We start from the raw sequence: 26,792 nt of genomic DNA on the forward strand, positions 1-26,792 counted from the left end.
TCTTAGTTAGCAGCACTGGCTTAACTCAAGGCTCTGAGTCATATAAAGTAAGACTTGTGACAAAGGCCTTGTCTGCTATAACCCAGAGACGTCAAATGTGGAGAATCAGGGTACAGTTTACTAGAGTGTGGTACCCTAACCTTGCTCATAGAAAGGTTTGTCTGGTTTCTGTGGTTTGGTTTTGTTTTTAAATAATGGAGTTAACTGGAAATATATTTTAAACAAAAATACTTTACATAACAATTGCCATCTCTTACTTTTCTTGAAAATGTTTCTAATCTCATGTGGCAAACAATTGAATAGAATTGATGAGCCATCTTTTTTTCTTCATCTTTTTCTTTCTACCCTCTTTTCTTCCTTCCTTCCTTCCTGCCTCTCTCTCTCTCTCTCTCTCTCTCTCTCTCTCTCTCTCTCTCTCTGAGCACACGTGCACATGAATGTGTATGCATGAACACAGAGAAGAACCTTAGGTAGGTGTTGCTCCTTGGATACCACGACCTTTTTTGTTTATTTGTTCTTGTTGTTGTTTAGATTTAGAGACAGGTTCTGGCAGTGGCCTGGACTTTAGCAAGTAGGCAAGTAGGCAAGTAGGCAAGTAGGCAAGTAGGCAAGTAGGCAAGGCTGAGTAAACAGCAAGCCCCAGAGATGCATGACTCCACTTCCCCAGCCATGGCATTATAAGCACATGCTACCACGTCAGCTTTTCTTACTTTGAATTCTGGAGATCAATTTCAGGTCCTTATACTGGCAAGATACACATTTAACTGACTGAGACATCTCCCCTAGACCACTGTTTAGCTCTTGGAAGCATCTATATCAACTACCCCCAAGCTATCTTCCATTGACCAGTTGCTCTTGCTTCTGGGTCCTGAGTCCTTGCTCCTACAATCTCCTGGTTCTAACTTGACTTCTTTTGATGGTTTGCTATAGAAAGATATGGAGTTGGCTCTGGGGTCAGGACTCCTGACCACAGGGAAGTTTTATGTGTGACACTGTGAGTCTAAAAGTTGACTGTGCTCCTCCATGAGTAGTAAACTGGCCCTGGAGATGGATCGCTGTTGTGCCAGCAAAGCCAAGTGTCAGCCTTTAAGGTGAAAGCTCTCAGCCTCATCCCTAAGTTACTGTGGTCAAGTTCCTTGAGACTAAACCAGTCAGTCACCTAATCAGGTAATCAGGTATCCTCCATAAATAGGATTTTTACAGTTATATTTATATAATTTACAATTATATTTAGAAAGTACTTTGTGAATTGGTTGTTTTTGGTAGTTTATGACATTTTATGTAATTGTGTATGTGTGTGTGTGTGTGTGTGTCCTTGCTATGGAACACTAGTGGAGGTTAGGGGACAACGTGCAGTAGTCAGTTCTCTCCTTTTTCTGTGTGTGTCCTAGGGATCAAACGCAAGCTGTCAGGCCTGACATTGGGCTCCTTTACCTGCTAAACCATTTCACTAAACCCACGACTTAAAAAAAAAAGTCATATTTGTGTACAACATTATACTTTTGTATGTAGGTGGTGTGTGTGTGTGTGTGTGTGTGTGTGTGTGTAGATTAAATAAATGAAAGAGTACAAAAAGTGAAAGTTTCAGTTAAAAAAAATGATCTTTGCCCTTGAAGTCATCTCTTCCTGAAGTGTTCAGTGTTTGTTTTCAATTGCTTTATTTTATTAGTGTTGCCCTCCATGGCTCTTTATATTCTGTGAAGGGATGTTTTTCCCCCCTAACTCTGGAATTATCTTCTCTCTACTCAGCTAATGCCATTGCCTCTGCCGTCATCCACTAGCCTCCTTTATTTCATAATCTAGAAAATGCCCACCTACAGACTGCACCTTAATTGTGTCATCTGCCAAAAGGCAAGATGATTGGGGAAAAGAATCTTAAAAACACTTCCTACACATTCACACATTGCAGGGTGGGGGCGCTTACATAGCAGGCCCCCGGGAGTCCCGCTGTGTCTGCAGAGAACTTTAGAATGATTCATGCAGAAAATAACTTGGGAAAAATAAACTCTGGAAGATTCTATGTGGCATAAGTGTCAGACTCAGAACATCTCTGACATGGTCAAGATCTTACATCTCTTTTCCACCACAGCCATGAACATAAGCATTTCATTAATTTATCCACTCACTCACTCACTCACTCACTCATTTATTCATTTATTCATTCATTCATTCATAAAATGATCCTCAAGGATTCACTTGAGCATGTGGCCCGAGATACTATATATGTACTGTGTACAAGTGGACATCATGGCTTGGGTCTCTTGTACATAGGCACTGCTTTGCATTTAATAATAATCAGACGTTTTCTGAACTCAGAAGCAGTTGGTGGTGTCACTGATGACAATAACCCAGACCAGATAGTTCATATGTGCTACCATGAATGATCACAGTTGTTTTGTTTTCTGCACTCTGGGGTAGAGACATTTGGCAGCTCACAGGGGTTTCCAGAAAACACCAAGGAGAATTATGCCATAGTATTTATTTTCCGCCTTCAAGAAGGTATCTTTGGATGACAAATTAGTTATTGCTATAAATTTAAGCTAAAAACTGAAAATTACTTAAAAATTATTTCTAACTACCACTTCCAAATAACTAAAAAGCATGACAAAATGCCAGAAATTAAATGTCTATCTCCTTATTGTTGCATCCTGAAGTGAGCTGCAACAATGTGACATGCTGAGAAAAGAGCTTCTCAGGACCATCTCTGAAAAGATGTTCATACTTGATTAACAAGCCAGTCCCAGAAAGAAGGATCCTGCCCGAACAACTACCCAGACTTCAAATCTCTATGGATTACAGATTCCAGGAACCTCCTTCTCTCCAATGCTGTAAAGAAAATGCCAAGCCCACAACCCAAAGACTCCCATGCTTCTGCCACCCTCTAACTAGCTCTCCAGGTATTCAGGTCCAGGAAAATAATGTTAGATTTCAGACCAGCTGGTGCCCAGGGCATGCCTCATCTCTCTATCTCAGCAGTCATAGTTGAGTCTGGAATGCCATCTACTACACAGAGAGACAGAGACACCTCACTGAGTAACCATTTAAGACTGCCCAGGCATCTGGATTCCAGAAAAATGGTAGGTGCTAATCTCACTCCCTCTAGAAAGTTTGTAGGGCCCAGGCTACTGGGCTCTAAAACATCAGAAAGTTACTGATAGAATAGGAACACCTTAACCTAATATACTTCTTCTCCCCAATACCCTGGCATCCTCTAAGCCACACATTAACAAGATCCCTTCCTCCCTTTCCCAGAATGCAAGACCTCTCTCTTCCCTTCTCTACCAGCCTGGGAATGAGAGACACCTAACAACAGTACTAAGGACCACCAACCTCCACCTTCCTCTGAGATCTATAGAAAAGGCCCATATCTGCCTCACGGTCCTGAACTCTCCTCAGGGCCACACTATGTTGCCTTTCTGCATTGTTAATAATTCTGACAAATCTCTTTCCCAAATCACACTCCTCAATGCTTTCTGTTTAAACACCTAACCTAAGAATCTTTAAAAAATAAAAATAAATAAATAAATAAATAAATAAGGCAGCAGATAGTCCTTAACCTGGAATTTGCTTTGACAGGCAAGGACCAAAGTGAATCTATCCCACCTCAGAACCACAGGCTTCAAAATTCAGCATTTAAGACCTATGTGACCTTGGCCAGTCCCTATAACTGAATCCGAATATTTATCTATAACCTTAAGAAATTATGCCCTATCAAGGCAGAATAAAATTACCTATCCACAACAATACAGAGGTACAATAGGGGTCACATGAGTCTGTGTGCTTAGTGCATCATCCCTCAACTCCAAAATGCAAAAGAACAGAGATGTTCCCTTGGGACAGTGGAGCTACAGCCACTGTCCTTGGCTTCTGCTAGAGGAAAGAAGTATACACTAGTCTCACAGAGTATTCGGGGCTCTTACCAGTGTTGGCAAGATGCAACAAAAGGAGCCAGCCTGCCTTTCTGAGGAGAGCCAGCAGACAGTGTCTTGAAGGCACCTCTGAGCAGTGAGATGTGCTGGACCTCCCAAGTTAATTTAAAATGCCACTGTCACATAGTAGGCCCAAGTTAAAAAAAAAAAAAAAAAAAAGAACGAAAGAAAAAAAAAAAAAAAACTTCTTCAGTGTGAGTGGGGTTTATGTTTTCCCCATAGCAACCCTGACTTGTGTCATTGCTCACACCTGGCCTGCTTGATGGGTCCCCTGAATGCTGTCCTGATTCTCTTGGGGTCTCTGTTTCTCTCTTGCCTAGCTCTAAAAACCTGATATAAAACACTGTTTTCAATTTCATTGCATCTGGATAAATCACCTTTCTGTCTTTTTCAGCTGAAATACAACCTTCTGTGGGACAAAAATCTTTGTCTATTTCATACCTAATGCAATTGACAATCGATTGAGTGAACAGATAAACTGATTGATTTGTAATCTCTATGTACATCCAAGGATGCTCTTCAATTAGTAGGTCAGAGAAAGCTGGGGAAATAGTCTGACTGAATCAGGAGAAACGGTAGGAAGAAGATTTCAATGATTCATTTTCTTTTTGAACCATATAAGATGCATATTTGCATCATAGATGTCACTCTTTCTGACGTTACCAGTAATCTTGAATATGCCTGGCTTCTCCTTCTCCCCTGAAGAGCCTTCTCTCCTTTCTCTCCCCTGTACCCCATCATTTCTCTGTCACATCTCAGAATAGCAAGGCCTCTTCCTGCTCCATATGCATCAATACATTTCTTTTTTTGTGCAAATGAATGTTTTAAGAAAAGTGTGAAAACGAACTTCAGTTTCAAAACAGAGATGTTCTAATTAAATATGCCATGATAACAAAACGTCATGAATAAGGGCCTCACCGAACAAGACTGGCAACAGAGAACCGGATTGATTGATGGAGGAAACCAAGCCTGAAGCCTCAGAGGTCAGAGAAACTGATGTAAACAATGACAACTTCTTTGGTGGACCTTCGGTCTCAGTGTCAAGGGCCAATGATGAGCAGCAGGTAAGGTGAGCTCTTGATTTGGCCCTGGGTTTCTGGGGTGCTCACCGAGTGTTTGTCTAAGGTTAGGATATCTGTCCTTCTGGGCTGCAGCTCACCCAGCCTTATGCTCAGAGTACTTCTTGGTGCTATGGCATTTGAGGTGACTGCCTCAGAGGGATGAAGGGACACAAACAAGCTGAGCTACACTGCCATGTGAAGAAAACAGGAGATATGAGCAGGGAGGCGTTCAGCGTTATAAATTCATCTCCATAGTCAGCAGCAGAGGCAGCATGATTTTGAGACGAAGCCAAGAGGCCTGCCTTCCATTCTCCAGCATGTTGAAACGTCACTGAAAATTTAAAATATCTGTGCTCTTTTCTCCTTCAGCCTCTCCCCCACCCCCCACCCCCGTTTCCTATATCTTTCATCTAGTTTAGGCAAGTAAATTATTGTTCTACCCTAGATCTTTCAGCTAGGAAAGCATAAATACTGTCCTTCTTCATTTCTAGACTGTGACAAAACACCTGAAACAGTGATGGTACTAGCCTTTACAGGACTTTGCTCATAGAGAATTCATGGCCAGCCATTAATACACTGTGATAAGCAATGCAGAAATATGATATGAGGCCTAGTGATAAATACCATGAATTACAAATCCTTAAACCTTTATGCCGAAAATGAATCTCTTCTTAGCATATGAAGATCTGACCAGCCCTAGGTCCAGTGTGAGACTTTAATATGCATCTATGAACTTTAATTACGAAAATAAGTAAAGTATAAATGGGTCACTTTAAATATAAGATATAGACATGTTTCTCATAAAATTATTTCTCTATATAAAGAAGTTAGTAAATTCCAGGGCCAAAATTTATCAGAATCACACTTCTCAATGATCTGAAAATGTCTTCAATTAAAATAAAGCCAAAAAACACTTAAATTGATTTCTTAGCTTATATTCAATCCACTGACATAAAAAATTATATTAGTCTAAATGAAAGCAACACATTTTAAATTTTTGTGTGATATTTTTTAGTGTTGACTATGGCTTCTATCCCAAAGTCTGGTCACACAGTGTATTCTCCAAACCAGGCGGTCCCATCATGCCAGATCAGGAAGTAGCTCCACACCATTCAAGTCTTTGTTCCTCCCCTCCACCCACCCCCCCCCCCACACACACACACTTGCTAAGGATTTTTCGATTGCCACAAGGGGAGTAGGCCCCTGTGCCTCCAGCTTACGTCATACCTATCCCTAAGTATCCCAGAGCCACGCAGCAGTACCCTCAACAGCAGGTGCTTCTCTCTGGAGACAGCAACCTCCTTATGAAACTCAAGAAGGAATAGTATCTCTCTTACACTGCCCTTCAATCTGTTTGCTGGGTCTTCCCAGCGGACCCAGCAGTCACAGCTCAGTGGCCAAGGGCTGGAGGAAGGGCCCAAGAAGAACTCGGAGCTCTAGCGGTTGCCATGGCAGCAGCAGGACTATGTAAAGCTTCCAGAAGCAGATCTGTCTCAAGAGTTTATAACACAGCCATATGCTGTCTGTGTTTAACCTGTGCTGGGGCGGCGCGGGGGGTGGGGTGGGGTGGGGTGGGGGGGGGGGGAGTTCACCATTTTCCCACTCCCTCTGTCAGCTTGTGTTGAGATTATTTGCTGACACTCTGGAGACACAGGTCAGATGAGGCCTCTAGCCCATGCAAGAGCAAAAGCGTGTTCGTTGGGAAGGAACATGACAAAGCAGACACTGCTATGTGTTTTGCTACTGGCGAAATGTCTGGTCCTGTGGCAACTGAACACCCTTTGCAGAGTGGTTGATCTAAGACAAAACTGATTCCACTGTAATAATGGGATTACTTAGAAATACTTAGACCTATCAAACAGACGGTGCAAAGGATGTGCCTTAAATGCACATCCTCCCTCCCTTCCTCCCTCCTCCTTCCCTCCTTCCTTCCCTCTCTCCCTCCTCCATTCCTTCCTCTCATCCTCTCTTCTTCCTTCCTCTCTCTCTTCCTCCCTCTCTCTCTCCCTCTATTACTCCCTCCCTTTCCCTTTCCATTTTTTCCTCCTCCTCCTCCTCCTCCTCCTCCTCCTCCTCCTCCTCCTCCTCCTCTTCTTCTTCTTCTTCCTCTCTCTCTCTCTCTCTCTCTCTCTCTCTCTCTCTCTCTCTCTCTTCCTCCATTCCTCTCTTCCTTTGTTTTCTTCTTTCTTTCCTCACTGTCACACATCCCAGGCTGACCTTGAACTTTCTATGTAGCTAAGAATGATCTTGAACTTCTGATCCTGCTGCGGCTGCCTCTCCAGGGCTGGGATTACAGTCCTGTGCTGCCACATCCTCTGCTTTCTGCAGTGCTGGAATGGAACCCAGGACTTTGTGTGCACTGAACAAGCACTCTATCAACAGAGCTGTATCTGCAACTCTGGAAGTGCTCATCCTGAGCTGACCATGGACTTCCCAGATTAAACATCATTGCCTGTGCTCCCCTGTGTTTCTGGCTGAAGACAGCATTTGAGTCTGTGGACTCACCAAAGGAGATTGCCCTGTTCAGTGTAGTATACTATGTTCTTGTCCTCCAAGCCTTGAGAATCTGAATAAAGTCAAGGGGGTGGGGAAGAAAGCGCCTTTCTCCTTTCATTGCTGAGCTAACACCTGATTCCTTTTCATTTCTTTTCTTTCTTTCTTTTTTTTTTCATTCATTTGGTGCCAAACCAGATGAATGAAAAGAAGAAATAAAAGGGAAAGGAAAGGACATGACTGCTCCTAGGAATGGTGGAGAAGGTTTATTGTAGATATGTGGGAAAACATAGCCAGAAGTAGGGGCATCTGGGAGAGTCCAGAGTGGATACTACCATGAGCCAGGCCATGTGAGGAGAGGGAGAGGAGAAGGGAGAGAGAGGAACCAGGTACAGCAGCCAGGAGGCCCAAAGGTTCAAAAGGAGTAGATAAACAAAATAGTTGGATTATATAGGGAAGAGCAGTCCAGACCCCTGTCCTGAAGAGTTCAGGGTAGAGGGCTGGGTGTGTCAGTTAGGATGACCTTGTGACAGGCAGGGACTGACTGAGGAATGCTGGGAGAACCTGGCAGCCATTGTCTGCTTTGTCATGTTAAATAGGCTCCTCAGCCTGAGTTTGAACAGATCTTCACAGTAGGCAGAAGGTGAGCACAACCCAGATGCCCATCAATAGACAGTGGATGAGTGAGACATAACCTAATGCAGTTCTGATACATACTACAGCATGAATGGACCTTGAGGACATTGAGAAATACCTAGCACAAAGAGTAAACAGTACATTATTTCTCTTATATCAGGTATCTATTGATGGCTAAAGAAACTTCATTTGATGCTAGGCATCCATTTTGGTACCCAGTAGCCATTTGTCTCTGACTCAAGTTCCTGGAAGATAAGTTCTCTGACAACCTGGATTCCTTGACCTCCATCCAGGAATATGTAGCCGTGACCATCTGCTTTGTTATGATACGACTAACAACTGTGTTTTTGTTTGTTGCTTCTGTAACTCAGCAGACATATTTTGCAGTCACCTTGACTATCTAATCTTGGGAGAACAGAACAAACAGTTCTTGTGATTCTCACCTTTAAAAACCCTTCCATCATCCATCTCTCTGTGGCATGTCTCTGATTTGGCTTACAGCAGTTTTAATACATTTGGCTAATTGTAATCTAAATTGTCTGGAGGTCTTTTTGCAGGGGTCTTGGACTCCATGCATCTAGAGCAGGCAAGCTCATAGAACTTGGAGTCGGCTGTGGTAACCAGAGGATTCATGGAGGAAAGGCTGATTCCTTACAGGGGACAGAGTTTTGGCTTGGAGTGATGAGCAATCTTTCTGGACATGGATCCAAGTAGTGGCTGCACAATGTTAGGAATGTTCTTAATGCCACTGAATACTCATTTTACAAAAGCTGAACTGGTAGATTTTAAGTATATTTTACCAGCATTATAACAACCAACCCGATTAAAATTTTGTGGGATAAAGGGAAAGTCAGATTTATCTAGAGTATGGACTCTCATTTGTAGGCCTGGCCACTTGTCCCAGAGAAAGATTAACATTTCCAAACTAAGCTCTCTCTCTCTCTTTTTTTTTTCCTATTTACATTAGTCATGGGCAGAGGGTAGGGTGAGAACTGGCTTCTGTGACTGTAGAGACTGTCTCACCACCTGCTGACTGCCTGCAAGCTGAGCCTGGGGAAAACCAATGGTACCTTAGGATCTCAAAGCTTGAGATACAGTGTGACTGATGGTGTAAAGCCGGGTCCCAGGACTGAGGAAGACAGAAGAGGAGACAACCCTGTCAGCTCAGCAATGAAACAGGGGGAGAGGCAATTTCTTCCTCCCCTTTATTTTATTTGCATCCTCAAGGGCCACATGATGGGAAAGCATTGCTGAAAGGGACAATTGTCTTTGCTGAGTCCATAGACACAGATGCTGTTCTCAGCCAGGAACAATGTTGAACCTGGAAAGTCCACATCAACTTAAGTTTACTAACTTAGATTATCAGAAAACCATCTGTTTGTCTGTCTGTCTGTCTGTCTGTCTGTCTGTGTCTCTTTCTCTCTGTCTCTCTCTGCCTCTCTCTCTCTCTCTCTCTCTCTCTCTCTCTCTCTCTTCCTCTCTCTCTCTCTCTCTCAAACACACACACACACACACACACACACACACACACAGAGGTTTACATTTTATTGAAAGTATCAAGTATCACCCATTCTTGGGATGAACATTTAAGAATTTAGTTGAAATAGTATGGTTTTGAAGTTAGGCTACATTATTCTCAACAATGTAGTAATCAAGAGGAGAGTGATTAAGAACAGAATAAAGAAAAAAATCTTTGCAAAGATTTCCTGCAGTTACAAGTTGTTCATTATTTTCCCTCCTGTTCAGGTTTGCCGGGGACCTCAGTTGCCATAGAGCTGGTTTCAAATATAAGAAAAAGAAGTGTGCCCACTGTGAATTGGCCATGGCAAAGATTTTTTTTTAAGCAAAAACTTCAGACTTAGATGACTATGGATTATACCTTCATTTTTATCTTGAAAAATCTCCAGCCAGTTTTGCAATTCGTTTTGTTAAAATTTGTGTAAGACACACATCACAAAGCAAATTGATTGTCTTCACCTTTACATTTGAAAAGCCTATGGAAAATCCATACTGAAAAGAAGGAGTATTTTAAATCCTTAACACTTAAATTAATCAGCCTCTGTCTGCCTAATGCTTTTTCTGGAAACTGTCTTTTCCTAGTATTTTTTTAAAATCAGTCTTCAATTTCTCAAAAGAGAGAAAGATGGATTGGGACCTTCATTTGTGCTTTGGATACCTGCCCTTGTTCTCTGGAAGATGGAAAGCCTTTTCAAAATCCTTTTGTAAATGAGCTCTCTAGACTGTTAGTTATTGTCCTTTTATGATAACGCAAAACAAAATGTACTATTCATCATTCAGCTCATCCCCCTTTGTGAGGAGCATCCTGCCATGCGGTTAAAAACCGAAGGACAAGTCACTTACCTAGTGAATGGAACTTGATAATTTCTCCATATGCTAATACTTAAAATTGACATGGTAGGCATCGTCAAGAAGTGCTAGCCAGATAATTCTAAAGAACAAACAGTTCTAAAGTTTGAGAATTAATTGCCACGCTCACTTATACCTTAGCATGCAATTAAACAACTTAAAGAATATTATCTACAAAATTGCTTCTTCCAAAGCCAGTCTGTGGAAAGGTCACGACCCCCGAATCATTTCTTTTCCTAATACTTAAGACATTAAATGGATGGCCTTTGGGAGTGCTCTTGTTAATGGACCAACAAAGCAGGCCCCCACCTGCCCCCTATTTTGTTTCCTAAAATAGTTGATGTCAGGACGGAAGACCATCAGTTGGAATGCAGAAACTCCCAGTGCAGGGGAAACTCTAAGACACTCCCATCTCCTGTGGTCATTGCCCATTCTCAAAGCCTATATACTCCGGGCAAGTATGCTATGTACCCAAGGACCCTCCTCTAAGAAGCTGAAAAACTCAACTGATTTTGTACAAGCTCATTTTTGGGGCAATGATTTTCTTTAAAAATTAACTTTGAAAAAGTGGTAATGACAGCCAAAACTAACATTATTTGATGGCAGCATTCCACTGTTAAAACCCTGATTTTTTTAAAAGACCATTCAATTCCTCTGGCTTCTGCTACACTATCAATACTGTATCCTCACCAGGACTTCTCTGAGATATCCTGTTGTTGCCATGTGTCACGGAGATCCTGAAGCTTTGGATTTGCACGATCGGCCTCTTCACTACCTCCAGCAGTTTATAGACAGGGTAGATGTTGGAGTGGGCCAACTCAAAGCCCTGGATCTGTGCTTGGGTGGTAGCTGACAGGGTTTTTCCTCCTATCTGGGGTTTGATGAAGCTTTCTTCTGTTGAACAGTCTAGCTACCACCTGAGAAGAAAAGCTAAGCTTGGCAGATACCAAACAGCTCTGTTGATGACAACAATGTTCAGACATCATGCCTGGTGACAGAACAAGCTGACGGAGTTCATACCCTCCTCTACCCAGGATTTTGAATTCTCAAATATGTCCTGCCACCTGCATGCATGGGCAGATGTATTTATTGATGACTTTATTGGAAATTAAAATTTCCACATGGTGCTAAGCAGCCCCTGCAGTTTTGACAGGTGGATGGGAGGTGGTGGAAGTGGGCTTATGAGTGTAGCCACCATGCCACCAGCTACTGTGGAGGATCAGCAGGATGTGCCTATTCAGTTCCTGCTGGCATTTGTTCCATAGGGATGAGTGACAACTGCTGACAGGAAAAAGCCTCTCAAACTGAGTGCACCATCCCCACCTCCACTCCTCGCCCCAGTCTTCCACGCTTCCTGGGGAGCTTCTTTAGGGAGCTTACAGTGCTGAGCTTGGTTGTCAGTACTGTGCTTTATTTCCACATCCGTCCACGAGGGAGTCACAATCTTAGCCCCATTTCACAAGTGAAGGAACAGATTCAGGGCAGATGAGGAGACTATCTTGTCTAAGTCATGTTTTTAGCTACACAGGGAGACACAAAAGTCCTCAGGACAAGGTGGGCAGGGTCTTATATGTGAACAATAGGGGAACGATGTCAAGACTTATCTCTCCACCACTTCCCTCTAACCAGGGTTGCATTCAGTCAGTGTAAACTGTGTTCCCAAGTTCTGTGTTATGCACTTGTAGTATACTTCTCATTTGGTACACTTTCTAGAACAAGTGAATACCACCAGTATCCTTCCAAATGGAGAAACTGAAGCTAAGGTGGGGATAAGAAACTCACGTTAACAAAACTAAGAGCCAGCTCCAGAATTTTAAAACCATCTGATCCTAGACCCTATGCCAGACATTCACAACCGATCAATCTTTGGGAGTTGGCGTGCAATCAAAAACCCATTAGCCCTTCCTGACTCAGAAAGCTTTTAACAAACTGTCAGGCAGGATTATTAAGATCAAGCTTGGAGTTCCAAAAGCAAATTGGGAATTAATTTTCCTCTGAACAAATGGCAAATTTAACAGCGTGCACCCACGGGCACATAGTAGTAGCATAAGAAAAGAAAGGAGTGAGGATTCAGCTCTGAGTGAATGATGGTAAAGGCTCCCAGGGAGGACATGCTCTGACTTCCTGATACACTCCTTAGGAGGAAGTAGCTCTAATGAGAACTGGGTGTTACAAGGAAAAGTCCTTGGTGTGGTTGACCTGCTCTCTGTGAATTCTTATGAAGTGTTACACATACCCTCAAGCAATGCCTAGATTCCTATCTCTACCAAAAAAGGCCTATACCATTAAATTTACCTTTAAAGGGAGATGTCCAGGTGGCCAAATATCTTCTCTTATATGTAATACATAGGCATCTAAGTTTAATGACTGTTGTTGAGTTGAATTTTATTTTATTATTTTTACTTAGTTTAAAAATGCTTATTTTTCAAATTTGTGTTTTTGTATTGAATGTGAGTGCATTATAGGAACACATGTTTGTATGGGTGTGTGCATCTGTGCACTTGTGTAAAGAAACCAGAGGAGATATAGGTGTTCTCTGTTGCTATCTGCCTTGTTGCAATTCAGGCTCTCTCATTGAATCAGGAGGTAGACTAATGAGGAGTAAGCTTCACCTCTATTCACCTGTCTCCACCTTCCACAGCTCTAAGATTACTGGCTGTGTCCAGCCTTGACTTTTTAAGAGAGTGACAGAAATTTGAACTTAGGTCACCATACCTAAACAGCTAATTCTTTTACGCATAAAACCATTTCCCCAACCCCACAGATTCTATGCTAATCAAGAAGCCAAAAGTTATGCAATTCCTAATTGTTTACTAGGTTCACAGAGGAATTTGAATTAACACCAGAGGGGGTGATAGATCCTGTGACTTGTGTTATCTGTCACAGGGCATGATGAAGTCATATGTTCTCACAAGCTATCTGTATATGAATATCACACACAAACATACCAGAGGCTAAGTTATGACTAGCCTAGTCACACATTTACCTAAGAATACAAAAGGAGTAAATTTGGGGCTAAGATGTGTTGGGAGCCGACTTTTAGCAGAAAGCGGCTATCAGCTTTGCAGCCATCTTGAGCCATATACCCTGACATGAGACTTGTTTTTCAACAGCCTACAATAGCTGAAGCACACTCTGATATCCCACATATTTTGTTTTGCTGTTTACTGCCCCCAGCTGCAAGGCGCACATGGTATCCATGCCTGTAAGACATATGGTTCACGTGCTATCCACATGCTATCCATGCCATACATGCCTGTAAGGTGCACGTGGTATCCACGCCTGTAAGGCTTACGTCATGTCAACACCTGCAAGGCATGTGGTATCCACGCGCCTACAAGGCACATGGCAAAAGTTTATAAATACCCCAGATTTCCCTTCAATAAACGAGACTTGAGACCTGATCAGAACCTCTGTCTTGTCTCTATTCTTCGAGTCTCGTCCCCTTTATCCCCACTCTCTCTCTCACTAGACCCTGACCCGCAGACCGGAGCGGCAGCTTGGGCCGGGATACAGTGGCTGCCAAGCGTGGAGTAGAGAGGGCCACAACAAAGATATAAGTAAAAACAGCAACTCCAATGTAGTATTCCTCATTAATATGTACAAATATAATATAATAATGTGTGTAAATATACATTAGCTGATCCAGAGGTGAAGAAGATGCCGTACTGTGGCTGAGGTGACCAACTGTGAGACTCCTCCCTGGAAAACTACAGATGGGTTCTTATCTAAGATGGGGCTCTGAGCCCCTGCGGCTGGTGATGAGGGTGCTTAAGTGGAGACTGGGAGATGCTTGAATAGGGAATGGAGATGATTGGAGAGTATCACTTAGAAGGGAAAGGGGTTTATTTTCTAACAATAGCATCAATAAAAACGTCTGCTTTTGTTAGTAAAAAATTGCCCAATTAAGCAAATGTTCATGTACTGCTTATTGGAAAAGTTCATAGATAGAATTTGCCAGAATAGACACACTTCACCGTGGGGTGTGTCCTGTTCTGTTTAGTAAAGGTGCTAGGTTTTCTCCACAATAGAAGGAACTTTAAACTAACCTTATTCCTAGACTGTACTGTTAGGCTGGAACCCCTGCTCATCCCCTGTACAAGCTGGGAACCCTGTATGCCCTCCTCCCCAAATCCCTCCCACACAGAGAAAACTCCCAGCTAACATCATCACTCCTCGTCTCTGAGTTTCCAGCAACCCACCCACGAGTGCCCACTCAGGGGCTCAGTTTTTGACCATGTATGTACAACATCCCAGATACTTGCCTAAACTCTATAAAACTCCCTTGCTTTAGCTTGGATTCCTTACTTCACTGACCTCCCCTGTGAGATCGGTGATCCCCTCAAGAGCTTCCTCCTAATAAACTTGCCTTTATCTACTTTTAATCTGGTCTAATCTGGCCTATATCTGTGTCACCAAGGGAGAGAAAATGCCTATCATGTACTATCTTTGAAAAGTGTCCTGTAATGTAATGTAATGTAATGTAATGTAATGTAATTTAACAAAAAAACCTGAGTATTTCAAACCCCAAGGAGGGGACCATGAACTCTCTGGAGTTTCTAGGCCAGAGGAGAAGCAGCTAGACATAAACTCATAGGTATGATCCTGTTCCCCAATTGGTTTGAAAGACCCCCGCAAGGGGACCCTCACCCAAGTCCGGACCTGCAAACCCCAAGGACACACGAGAGACCTTCTTGATGCAATTGCAGAGGAGGTTTAATGACGAGGGCCCTCGGGCCGGAACATATCTCATGCAGGAGATAGAGGTTCCCACCCAGAACCCAGGAAACTTGGGATATTTATGGGTAGGGGTTGGGGAGAGCGGGAAAATTTGGCGCGCTTACATATGATTGGATATTTCAAACATCAGCAACTTGCAGAAGCGGCTACGTGTGAGCTGGCAGGATGACTAGTTACTTTTGACCATGAAACCTTGGACTTCTCGAAAAGGGGGAGAGAAAAGTAAACACCAGATGGCCCATTACTCACTTGGGCTTGTCTGGGCACGTCCTTGCATGCCTTTTCATTTTTGGTCACCCTGCCCCTGGAGGGACTTAATATTTTATTATGACTATATTTAACAAATTGTTGGTGGTCTTTGCTGACCATGAATTTTTGTTATTGTTAGAATGCTGCTTTCAAATTTTGTTCTCACAGGTTCTCAATCTATCAGTAAAGAAGTCACAGAGAAATTGCTGAATGGAAGGAATAGGCAGGACTTCTGGGTCCTTGGAGGCAAGTAGAGAGACATGAGGAGGAAGGAGGAGAGTTTGTCAGGCTTCTGATAGAGAAAAGTTGACCAGCCATGTGAGATCTCGAAACAAAATGGCCACAGGCCACTCCTACAGGCGGGTGGGCAGGGATATTTGGCAGGGACTAGATGTAACTGGGCAACTACATTTAGGTCAGGTAGAGAGGTGTGGAGATAAGAATATTGATAAAGACAAGCTTTTCCAGGCAGGAGATAGTAGTGCCCAGCAATTGTGTCAAAAGGCAAGTTGAAATTGAACAACTGGTGTGTCTGCCTTTTATCCATGGATTCAAGGAAAGCTGGGTTGGGGGTTGGTCGCTTGGCTCTTCCTGCAGCTTAGGTGAGGTATGGAAAGTACACACAACAAATTCACTCTTGTAGGGAATCAGTGTTTCTCCATCAATTTCTAGAGATGGGAAGGGACCATGGGATAACAAAATGTTGCTGGCAAAATTGACTTGGCTGGCCCTGTGGGTGACCGAAGCTGTGTCTCTTCAACCTCTGTGTCATGTCTGGGAGCCTCCATTCCTCTAAAGCTGCTTACTCACTGGGACTAAGAGAGCCAAGTGTGATCTATATAACAAAGTATTAGTGAAAAGCGAGGTGCGGCACAAGAGCATGCTCCTTCTCTGCTAAGCCATCACACTTAGCATGCCATTGAAGACCCCCATACTCGGGAGGCCCTTCCTCAAGCCTCCGGAATCGCGACCACCCAAAGATCACAAGAAACCATACCTGGATGCAATCAGCAGAGGTTTATTAGGGGAGGAGCCGGCGGTCAAAAACAACAAGCTCTTTAGCTCCAAGAGCAGGGTTTTTGGCCACGTGTGGTGGGTTAAAGGGTCTTTTATAGCATGGGGTGGGGGGGAGGAAGGCATTTTCGCGCGCTTACACATGATTGGTTGTTTTACAAATTTTGAACATAGCACTGGGAAGACCAAGGGAGGGGTAACCAAGAACAGCGGGACATTTCAGAGAATCTAGCCCAAATGATCTAGAGTCATGTGAGATCACTCTGCACACTCATTCTTCTCAAAAATGTGGTTTTCACCATGCTATTGTGTCCTATTCTGCCATTTCAGATTACTATCTTTACTTTTTCCGGCTATAGGGCTATGGCCCCACCTAGGTGATAGCATCTTTATCTGTAGTCAGGAATGCCTTCCTGCCTTGGGCGAGGCTTGGGGAATGTAATCCAGCAAGTGTCCTTCACCTGGAATGTGAAGGCCTGAAATCTTATTTTCAGTTCTGTAAGGCGAAAAATCTACACATATTTCATAAAATGGCCTTTATAATTTTTCACTCTACACCATCACCTTACAGAAATTTTCTGCACAACAAATAAAAAAAGTTTTATAACCAGGAACAGAATAAACTATCCAGTCTTACAAATTTTCCTTCCCCTAATGAACATTCACTCTATTTTATCCAGCTTAAATGTCACTTAAAGTATCTCTGGCCTAACATTTAGTGCAGGTGCATATGTAAGCTGTTTGCAAGACTAAGTGCACCCTCAAGTCTCTCCTAGTCTCAGCAGGCAGGGGAAGAATAATGTGAGAAACTTTCTCCCTGAAAACCCCCAAGCAGATCTTCCTCTTCCTCCCCAAAATATGGCCTAAAATGGGAGAGTGGTAGAAACTTTGGAGTTCAAGGAACTATGTCAGCATCCAGGAGTTGTTAAAGTCAAAGCCTGAACCCAGCTAGCTCTAAAAACCTAGGTTCAGCCATCCATCCTTAATAAGTCAATTAAACACATGTATAATCATAAAGAATGGAGAAAGTATATTTATTTGCTGTGGCCACATTCGGAAGAGAGAATTGTTATAGAGGTCCAGTAGTGCCCCTAAGTTCATCTTCAGTGTCCTGGCAATAACAACAATCCTAGATTTGTCTTGCCACAGTTTAGAATCACCCAAATGGGGAATGTCCCCTGAAGAACTGTTCTGAGAGCCTTAACTTATGTAGGAAGACATGTCTGAGTGTAGTTGGCACCTTCTGGTAAAAGCCCAGATTTGTTGTTGTTGTTGTTGTTGTTAAAGTGCAGCAAAAAGAAGACTGTTTGACATTTGCACACTGGTCTTGGTTCTTGTCTCTGAGTTGATTCACTCTTGTTGCTCCTTCAGTGATATTAGAAGCAGCATTTCTAGACTTCAATATTTGACTGAGGACCAATGGCACTCTGGGAATCTTTCAGATTCTCAGAACCAGATTGGGACTACTGAAGTGCCCAGCCTTGTGGCCTGAGCAACTACTGGGTTCTCAACTTCTTGAGTGAAACAATTTGTTACTATTTTAACATAAACTGAATTAATTTTTAAAATTAACATTTAGAATGTGTGTGTGTGTGTGTGTGTGTGTGTGTGTGTGTGTGTGTGTGTTTTCATCCTATCATCTAGTTTCCTCTGGAGAGCCCTGGCTAATACTGGCACCAATATTCCTTTTTCCTAACAAATCTAAGAATCTGAAACCAAATTATTGTGTTGGTCAACTCTGCATCTCTTTGACAAATTTCTAAAAGAAATTGAGTTCAAAGAGAAAAGGCTTATCAGCTTTAGAGGTTCCACTGGCTCCATTGTTTCTAGGATTGTGGTCAAGGCAGGGGGGTATAGTACAGCCACACAGCTATGGGAAGGAGGGAGGGAAGGAGAGAAGAAAGGAGGGAAGAAGGGAGGGAGGGATGGAAGGAGGGAGAGAGGAAGAAAGGAAGGAAGGAAGAGGAAGGGAGAGAGGGAGGAAGGGAGAAAGGGAGAAAAAGAGGGAGGGAGGGATGGATGGATGGAGGGAGGGAGGGAGGGAGAGAGAGAGATGAAGAGAGAGACAGACAGACAGAAAGTGGGGATAAGCCATATCCAGAATACAGAACATATCCAGTGACCTTCAAGGAAGCTACACCTCCTACATTCCCACCAACTGCCATAGTCCATTCAGCCTTGATTTTGTTGGTGGATTAACCCATTGATGAGGTTAGGAGCCTCCACGATCCAATCACCACTGCACAAAGCACTGGGGACCAAGGCTGAACATATGAGCTTTTGAGGGCATTTCAGATCCAAACCATAACCCAGACTAGCGTCTTCAGCTTATAGAAGGACAAACTGTATCTTAAGGTAATCTAGCAACTGATAAAGGGAAGAACTTAGACCATCGAAGTTTTGTGATCAAAAAATAGTTATAAAGCTGTGACCCGGTAGACATGAAGTCTTTTTAGCTTGGCTGCTTTCACTTAGTGACATGTACGCAAGGCTATTTCTGTGATTTGAGTGTTCACATCTCTGTATTAGTGAGCACTACTTGTTCTCTGAACGTATCACAAAATGGTGGTCTTCTTGCTTATCAGAGGGTAACTACTGGAGATTATAAAGTAGCTGTAAATATACAATGATCCAGTGTTTGTGGTCTCCAAATTTCATATGCTAAAATCCTGAACCCCAGAGCATTATTATGGTTTAGGAACAGAAGCCCTAGGAGGCTCTGCCTTCATGAATGGGATCTAGGAGACCCCAAAGAATCTCTTTGACCCTTCTACTGCAGAACACTGCTAAGTGTCATTTATGATACAAAAAAGCAAACCCTCACTGAACACTAAACTTATTGACACCCTGACACTAAACTTTCCTGCTTCCACAACTGTGCAGAATATAGCAGAATAACTTTCTGTTGTTTATAATCTACTCATTTCATGGACTTTTATCATAGCAACCCTATCAGACTAAAACAGCATGTTGGCATAAGGCATATATACATTTAAGTAAACACCAAGAAGTAGAATTGCTGGATTATGTAGTAAGACTTGGTTTTACCTTGTAGAAAACTGCTAAATCCTGCAGAATGATGAATTTTGCATTTCCATCAGCAGTCACTGAGACTTCCTTTTGCTCCACATCCTCAGACGACTCCAAGTTCCCTTTTCAACATGCACCTGCTCTCTCCCCACACACTCAATCTTTATCTTGATTAGGCTTTTCCAAGAAGCATGCCCCAAGAAACAAATTAAAATGCAAGTATTTTATTTAGGGTTACTCCAAAAGAGCACCATAAAGTAAATGAAGTAAGAAATGTTTAAAAGGTATCAAGTTAGGGGTGAACTATCAAGCCACACAGAGCAGCTTGTTCATTCCACTGCAAATCTTTGAGGCATCATGCAGAAGATGCCCACATACTTAACAACTGCCGTATGGGTTTCATTGCTCAGAAGAGACATCATGACCAAAGAAACTCCAAAAAAACAAAACAAAACAAACCCCCAAAACAAAACAACAACAACAACAAAAACCATTTAATTGGGGCTGGCTTACAGTTTCAGAGGTTTAGTCCATTATCCCCATGGGGAGAGGGGGGAGTATGGCAGTGTGCTGGAGTGCTGAAAGTTCTGCAGCTTTATCAGCAGGCAGCAGAAGGAGATTGTGTACCACACTGGGCATAGCTTAAGCATATATGAGACCGTAAATCCCTCTGCTATAGTGATTCACTTCCTCCCACAAGGCCACACCTACTCCAACAAGGCCGCACCTCCTAATAGTGCCACTCCCTATGGGCCAAATGCATGAGTCTATGGGGACCATTTCTATTCAAACTACTACAGCAACCTTGAACCTTGTTTGGGCTATTCTCTCTCTCTCTCTCTCTCTCTCTCTCTCTCTCTCTCTCTCTCTCTCTCTCTCCTCTTTCTCTCTTTCTCTCTGTTTGTGTGCATGTGTGCGTGTGAGAGAGAAATGTATTTATAGGTATACATGTGTTTGGATAACTAATATGTGTGAACATGCTTGAGGTGTCTTTCTTAATCAATCTCCACTTAAATTTTTGAGATCGGGTCTCTCATTGTGCCTGGAGCTCATAGGTTGAACTATGCTGGCTGATGGGTCCCAGACATCTGCCTGTCTCTGCCTTCTGTTATGTTAGAGTTACAGACACACACCAATGTGCTTGTCTTTTATGGTAGTTCTGGAGACTCAAACTCATGCTCTCATCTTTACATGGAAGGCACTTTATAAACTGAGTGCTCTACTGGCCCCATGTGCTATTTCTAAGAGCATTGACTCCCTAAAGCCTCAGCGTACCCTGTATGTGGACTGAGTCTGCTTCTCGGGCTAAAAAAAAGTCTTCAGAGGGTCACAGAAGTTTTGATGAGGTCTTTATCATGAAAAAATACATGCCAAGAAAAACCAGGCAGGGTACCAACAGCATCTGCCCCACTGGGGATGTAAAGATGTAAACAGCTAAAATGTGACTGATTAAGTAACTTTGTTTTGGACTTTTGATTACAAAGAAGAAAGGCAAACTTAAGCTAATCGGGAGAGTAAAGTTTATTGTAGAGCCACCAAGAGGCCCATAGTATATAAGAGAAACCAAATTAATGTCATGCCTAATAGGGGTTAGAACTACAAGCCCTAAGACACAGTGCGCCTACTTAGCTCTTTCAAGACTCATGTTCCTGGCCTTCTTCTACCCGTTTCCTCCAATCTTCTTCTTTTATTACTATATGAGCCAAGCTAAGCTGTCCAGTGTTACAGGAACATGTAAGCCTCACATGTCTGGTTATCTCAAGTTAGTTTCTAGGGAAATAGAAATGGGTATTTGGAATGGCTTATACCCCATCCCTCCAGCTCCAGCCTAGGATCTTCAAGTGATCATGACTTACAATTTGGTGTATATGTTTTAATAAGTTCTTACAGAGTTACATAACCATATGAAGATATATGTAAATATGGAGATTTTAAAGAGGGATATTGTCAAGTCTACCAAAACATTTTGGTATCTTGTACAGATTCCTGTTATAGTTTGAATATGAAATACCCCACTCAGGCATATGTATTAAAACTGGGGGGGGGGGGGGGGATTGTCAGTGATATTTTATAAAGTTCTGGGCATTTCAGAAGTTTGACCTACCTGGAGGAAACAAGCCACTGGAGGGTCATTGAGGGTATCTTGTCCCTGGTCCCTTCCTGTCTCTTTTTTTTTGCTTCCTGTCAGCCATAATGTAAGTGTTCTTTTTCTGCTGCACTCTCTACCCATGGTGGACCAATGCCTCTGAAGTGGTGAGGTGAACAAAGTAAATAATTCCTCCCTGTAAGTTGTTCCTTGTATTCTTGTCCAAGCAACACAACATGGTGTTATGTTGTAAAACAATTCCAATGCAAACTATTTGTCTCAATTAACAATATTTGGTGGCCACTCTCTTAATCCAATGTGTATAACGTCTCTATTTTTCTCTGGTCTCTATGCCAGTAACACTCAGCTCTCATATGCCTGAAAGAGAAGAATTCAGATAGGAAACAGTAGATGCAAACCTCAAAAGTTTAATTAGAGCAGGCAAGGCAGCAAGAATACACTCTTTAGAAAAAGAAAAGGCCATGAGCTGAGCTGAGCAATGATGACTCATCCTTGGCAGAGGAGGGACTGTCAGTCTCTTCTCCTTGTGCCTCTCCCTGGGTAAGCACTTCCAGGAAAGGGGTATGCTTTTTTTTCTGAAGCTCATTTTACCCAAAATTCAATTTGCTATAAGTAGATGTATAACATGCATAAATATGAATCTGGGTTTAAGGACCCCCATCATTGAGTATTCTGGGAACAGTTTCCAAGTAAAGAAAGCCCTGAAGCTGGTTTGAGCTAATCCAGAAAGTAGACACTACCAGCTATTGTTCTAAGTATTCCCATTTTGGGGTCCTGTCTTAGTTAGGGATTCTATGGGTTTGAAGAGACCATGACCATAGCAACTCTTATAAAAGAAAACATTTCACTGGGGCTGGCTTACAGGTTCAGAAGCTTAGTCCATTATCATCATGGTGGGAAGCATGGCTGCACACAGGTAGACATGGTGCTGAAGAAGGAGCCTGAAATCACCCCCTCCCCACCACCCATACATCTAAAGACAAATGGCTCTAAATGAGAAAATACTTCCTTCCTTGTGTTTGTTCTTTAACTCAAAGAGAATATGGAATTAGTCACCAAGCATTACAGTTAAAAAAAATATAAAAGCAATTGTATTTTTCACAAGAAAACATTCATCTCTCCTTTAAAAGTGGAAAGCTGACAGTGCACTTCTAATTTGCTCAACTCTTTGCTAAAGAGCATCATTTGGGTAAATAGTAAGTTCCATGGGATCATATCCGGCACTTTACACAAATGAGAACATCTGCAGTCATTACCAAGGATGATGAGACTACAGGACCAGCAATCCCACACTCCAGGGCTCTATCAGCCACCAGCTGGAACAGGAAAATTAGTCTCCCAGTGGGCTGGCGTTTCTACAATGTCACCAATGGCATTCAGATTTTTAATTCCCCTTTAAAGATAACTTGGGTAGTGGGCTTTAAAGTACATCATGGTCAGGTAGTACAACATGAGAGAACATTTTCGAAGGCCTAACAAAAACAGAGAAATTAATTTAAAAAATGGTAAACTCTCAGAAAAGCTAAGAGGGATTGCAAAAGTTTAACATTTCAGGTTTTGTTACACCAGAACCTGACAAAATATGGACTCAGTATTTACTTGGTGAATGAAGAAAAGGAACTCCAACCTTCCTGCTCTTGGGTTCCAATGCTAACCTCACCAGTACTGGATCATAAAAGGTTCCCCTAGTAGGTTTTCTTAGCTTCAGTCCACTAATCTGACAAATGGGGATAACTGTGCCTATGTGTTCTTATTCCAGGGAGTGATTGATGTGCTAGTTCCTGACCAAACAGATCTAACAGTTAATTCACTTCAATCTATTTCCTAATTGATCAACTTCTCTATAAATCTGCATTGTATTGAGGCTATTTGTATCTGACACTGAATCATACCATTGGACATTCCCTCCAACCCTGTCTGCTAATCACCAGACTTCTTACATGGTGTACTGTGGTAGGCAAAGCCCAGACTCACAAAGAATGATAGCTTCTTACTTTGCTAGCCAAGGTTTCTCTGACTTGTGTTGGTGAATACAAAATACATGAAAGGACTGTAATGTACAAGGGCATGGATGCCCCTTTCTACCAATTTCGTAAGAATTAACTACTTAACATGAGAAAAGTGTCTTTGGATTGAGTCTATATATCCTGCACTAATATAGATAATGCCCCAATCAAATCTTAAGAAACACTTTGCCTATAAACAGACAGCATATAGCATTAGCAGCTCTGGTCTCAACTAATTAAAATCTGGGTTAGAAATAAACCCTGTAGGATCTGTGACTAACATAGTTTTAAATAACAATGTGAATTTCCTCCCACACAACCAATGATCAACTACTGTAGTCATTGTGCTAAAATATATATATATATTTTCAAGATAGTTCAATTTATTTGTATTATCTCCCCAAAATCAAGATCATAGAAAGTACTTCTTTTCTCTGGGCAAAAGTGCTTTTAAATTATAAAGTAAGCTATGAATAATCGTCATCTTCTGGAAGTTGAAAATTTGGAAGATCCCATGGAACTTGAAAACCTGTCACTTGCTTCATGAATCACTCTGAAAATTAACTAGGTATGCCCCCAAGATAAATTACTTCCTTGGAATGTCACTGGATTCAAAGATTCTATCCATTGAGTAACAGGCTGATATCTTTATTCAAAGATTCTATCGTCGTCATTTCAAGGGTTATACGGCAAGGGGCAGGACCCATTATCTCAAGCATGGTTTGGGGAAAAGAGAAATCGGCTAGAATACAAGGGCTATCATCAGATTCCCTCATTACCTCACAGAAGCAGAAATAACACCCCACCCCTTTTCTGGAATTTATGGTAGATGCTAAGGGCATGTGACATTGGATAATATTGTTTGGAATCAAACACTGGGAATCTGCAGTCCCATATTCGTTCACATAGCTAGTTACCAAACGATAAACACTCAGAAATACACAAACTCTGCCTGCCTCAACTCAAGTAAGGTTCCTGACAAAGGGCATCCGCACATTTAAAGCATGTAGCGATGGTGGCACAGCTTTTGGAAGGAATGCTGAGCCTTCGCCTCGGAATGGGAAAAAAGCAACCAGGGGCGCAGGAAGGGGGCACTGCAGCCAGGGCACACAACCATCTCCCCTAAACACCAGAGATGCGGGCGCTCCAGCTGCTTCTGAAGGCTGGAGAAAAGCCCAAAAGCCTCCAGGAAGGCTCGGGGGAGGTGCCGGCTCGACGCCAGAAGCGGAAGGAGAAGGGGTGGGTCGGCGCGCAGACCAGAGCTGGAAGGCAAGCGCCAAGCGCCTGCGACAAGCAGCAGCAGCCCACTCGCGACTGGGAGGGGTTCTCACGCCCCCTGCTCCGGGGTGACTGCACCCGATCTCAGAAGGAAGCGTGGGGGGTGGGGGGGGTGGGAAGGGATGAATCATCCCGCCCCACTTCTCCTCCGCTCGCGCCAGCACCCCTCCCCTCCCCTCCCCCCAATCCCGCGGCAGCCAGCAGGCGAAGCCGCAGCTTCAACTCCGACTCACTGAGCCCCCTGCGGCCTGCAGAGAGAGGAGACGGACAGGGCGGGAGGCCAATGAGAACGCAGCTCTCACGGCCGCCGTCCGATGAGCCTCGGCTCTCTGGTGGGGCGGGGCTAGCAGCGGGAAGGGGGCGGGCCCGGGCTGGCGCGCAGCGCGGAGGCTCGGCAGCTCAGAGAGAGAGCGCGTCCTGGGGAGTCGGCGCCTAGGCGACGCGGGAAGGCGCCACCACCGCCGCCGCTGGCCAAGGTGCTGGACACCACAGGCCCATCGGCTGCTACTCCAGGTCAGGCCTCCTCCGCTGCAGCCGCTGCTGCCTCGCTTCCAGTCAGGTCCCCATGGAAGAGATGGAAGAAGAGTTAAAATGCCCTGTGTGTGGCTCCTTCTATCGGGAGCCCATCATCCTGCCCTGCTCTCACAATTTATGTCAGGCGTGCGCCCGCAACATCCTGGTGCAGACCCCGGAGTCCGAGTCCCCCCAGAGCCGCCGGGCCTCGGGCTCTGGGGTTTCCGACTATGATTACCTGGACCTGGACAAGATGAGCCTGTACAGCGAGGCGGACAGCGGCTATGGTTCCTACGGAGGTTTCGCCAGCGCCCCCACTACCCCGTGCCAGAAGTCGCCCAACGGCGTCCGCGTTTTCCCTCCTGCTATGCCGCCACCGCCCACCCACCTGTCACCGGCTTTGGCCCCTGTGCCCCGCAACTCCTGCATCACCTGCCCCCAGTGCCACCGCAGCCTCATTCTGGATGACCGGGGGCTCCGCGGCTTTCCCAAGAACCGCGTCCTGGAAGGGGTCATCGACCGCTACCAACAGAGCAAAGCCGCGGCCCTCAAGTGCCAGCTCTGCGAGAAGGCGCCCAAGGAAGCCACGGTCATGTGTGAGCAGTGCGACGTCTTCTACTGCGACCCCTGTCGTCTGCGCTGCCATCCGCCCCGGGGTCCCCTAGCCAAACACCGTCTGGTGCCCCCGGCCCAGGGCCGCGTAAGCCGGCGGCTGAGCCCGCGCAAGGTCTCCACCTGCACAGACCACGAGCTGGAGAACCACAGCATGTACTGCGTGCAATGCAAGATGCCGGTGTGCTACCAGTGTCTGGAGGAGGGCAAACATTCCAGCCACGAAGTCAAGGCTTTGGGGGCTATGTGGAAATTGCACAAGGTGAGTCCTATGCAACCCACTCCTGACTCCCCAAGCCCTGGGGTCCTCCAGATTTGCAGCACTCGGTCCCTCTTAGAGTGACAGCGCATCCCAGTGGGGGCGCAGTGCAAGTGCATTCGGCGTCTGCCTTGCGATCTGGTGCATTGCAGGAGGCTCTGGGGATGTGGGGATGTTTGAGGCGACGCAGGGAAGTTGAATGTCTCCAGAGAGCTGTTTCAGGAATGCCTTAGCATGGGTCTCCCTTACCAGGCATTCTGTGAGCTGGGGCCAGGACGCTCCCTCTTCAGTATGCAGCCTATCTATGGTCGCAACCACCGTAGGGCAAAGCCTATTTGGCTTGGCGGAGGAGCGCGGGTGGCAGAGGCCTCCGGGCATGCGCTGGTACAGGGTGGGCTGAGGGCCTGGGAGACTAGGGCAGGTGGGAGCGGTGGGGTCGGGTAGACCTCAGGGGACTGTCTCATCGAGGGAGACAGAAGCCCTGATACACAGCGGGGG

The 26,792-nt window shown here is 44.1% G+C and overlaps 1 protein-coding gene and 1 long non-coding RNA gene across 24 annotated transcripts in view; one reads left to right on the plus strand and one right to left on the minus strand.

The window, feature by feature from the left end:
• LOC143443833 (uncharacterized) overlaps positions 1-26,733 on the minus strand; it is a 49,225-nt gene extending 22,492 nt beyond the window's left edge. The window contains exon 1 of the long non-coding RNA XR_013113126.1: positions 26,544-26,733. This is a non-coding gene — a long non-coding RNA (uncharacterized LOC143443833). The remainder of the gene's footprint in view (positions 1-26,543) is intronic.
• The window catches only part of Trim9 (tripartite motif containing 9), a 120,478-nt gene continuing 118,968 nt past the window's right edge, over positions 25,283-26,792 (plus strand). For 10 of the 23 annotated variants that reach the window (XM_034514556.2, XM_034514561.2, XM_076941783.1 and 7 more), the window contains exon 1: positions 25,284-26,297. In XM_034514556.2, coding sequence (XP_034370447.1) covers positions 25,476-26,297 — 822 coding nt within the window. In that variant the 5' untranslated portion in view covers positions 25,284-25,475. Of the gene's footprint in view, positions 26,298-26,792 lie in introns of all 23 variants that reach the window. The other 13 variants (XM_076941789.1, XM_076941790.1, XM_076941788.1 and 10 more) reach the window with 2 other exon arrangements.

The sequence above is a fragment of the Arvicanthis niloticus genome, chromosome 11 (assembly GCF_011762505.2).
Source record: "Arvicanthis niloticus isolate mArvNil1 chromosome 11, mArvNil1.pat.X, whole genome shotgun sequence".
Classification (NCBI taxonomy): Eukaryota; Metazoa; Chordata; class Mammalia; order Rodentia; family Muridae; genus Arvicanthis; species Arvicanthis niloticus.